We start from the raw sequence: 1313 nt of genomic DNA, 5'->3' as shown, positions 1-1313 counted from the left end.
TGTGTGTGTGTGTGTGAGTGAGTGAGTGAATGAGTGTGTGTGAGTGAGCGAGTGAATGAGTGTGTGTGAGTGAGTGAGTGAGCGAGCGAGCGAGTGTGTGCGTGAGCGAGTGTGTGTGTGTGTCACCTCTCGGGTCCACCTGTGCCAGGTATGTTAAGGTGCAGCTGATGGGGCCGGTGTGTTGGATCAAGTATCCCGTCTGCATGGAAACGGCTCGCACCAGATCTTTCTTAGGAGGATATTTCTGAAACACAATCAATCAGTCAAGATCACACACACACACGCACGCACACATCTGTACAGGATCACAGTGACACGCTCCAGCTGTTACAGTGAACACAGACCACCATCACATCGTTAGTAACGATCAGAAGATCGTTAGCAGCAGAATCATTACTGTCCTGATGCTCACACAAACACACGTCACTGCTGAACGCTGATCGTACGGAAGAATCAATGCATGATCACAGTTCTCTGATGTCAGTTAATGTTCACATAGAATTGTAAACAAATACAATATTTAATATTTTTTTATGTCTGAAGCACGTGTGAATCAAGTCCAATCCCACTGATCCACGCGCCCGGAAGCATAAGAATAATTAGCTTTTTAATTATTATTTGTTACTAAACTGACTAAAACCAAATAAAAATTAAAGATATATAAAAAAAAAGAGAAAACATAAAAATGAAATCTAATTCAAACTATTAACATAACCTATAATAGTATATCAACGAGACTAAACTAACACAGCAGCACTCACAGCGTGTTTGACGGAGTAGTTCATGATGATGTAATCGTTGCCCATCGGCAGCCAGGAGCGCAGGGTGATGACATCACGGTTCTTCAGCGGTTTAGGACACTTCCCTAAAAGCATGAACGCTTAGCATGAGCGACACCTCATGAAACCATCAGTCAGCCGATGTTCAATCATAAACACAAAGTAAATTGCATATTTTGATTTTAAAGCCTAACTCTGCACAGTGGCAGAACTTACAGGAGTAATAGCCCACATCTGCGTTGACCGTCAGTTTGCCGATGTCAAACGTCTCGATGACATTCGCGTCCCATTTCCGCCGATACTCGATGTCATGGAGCACGTCATACATGGTCTCAGCTGGGATATCCTTACACAGCATCCGACACTGAGGAGAGAGCAGAAGAACTACATTACCCAGAATGCATCACAGGCCAGAAGGGTCCCAGTCAGAAGCAGTGTCGTTATCGTTACAGTTTTTCTCGATTGCTAAAACACTATAACCAGGCTTTTGAACTAAAATTTCAAAACCATAACGCCATTTTTCAAAAAAGCACC

At 43.3% G+C, this 1313-nt stretch overlaps 1 protein-coding gene across 1 annotated transcript in view; it reads right to left on the bottom strand.

Moving 5' to 3' along the window:
* LOC107731854 (PCTP-like protein) overlaps nt 1-1313 on the bottom strand; it is a 9803-nt gene that overhangs the window by 2078 nt on the left and 6412 nt on the right. Inside the window, exons 2-4 of the mRNA XM_016543048.1 lie at nt 996-1143; nt 762-865; nt 127-244 (exon numbers count right to left, since the gene is read on the bottom strand). Coding sequence (XP_016398534.1) covers nt 127-244; nt 762-865; nt 996-1143 — 370 coding nt within the window. The remainder of the gene's footprint in view (nt 1-126; nt 245-761; nt 866-995; nt 1144-1313) is intronic.

This window comes from Sinocyclocheilus rhinocerous, unplaced genomic scaffold (assembly GCF_001515625.1).
Source record: "Sinocyclocheilus rhinocerous isolate Xijiao unplaced genomic scaffold, SAMN03320098_v1.1 scaffold6028, whole genome shotgun sequence".
In the NCBI taxonomy this organism is placed as follows: domain Eukaryota; kingdom Metazoa; phylum Chordata; class Actinopteri; order Cypriniformes; family Cyprinidae; genus Sinocyclocheilus; species Sinocyclocheilus rhinocerous.
Note: the sequence above shows the minus strand (reverse complement) of the source record. Positions and strands in the feature narration are given on the sequence as shown.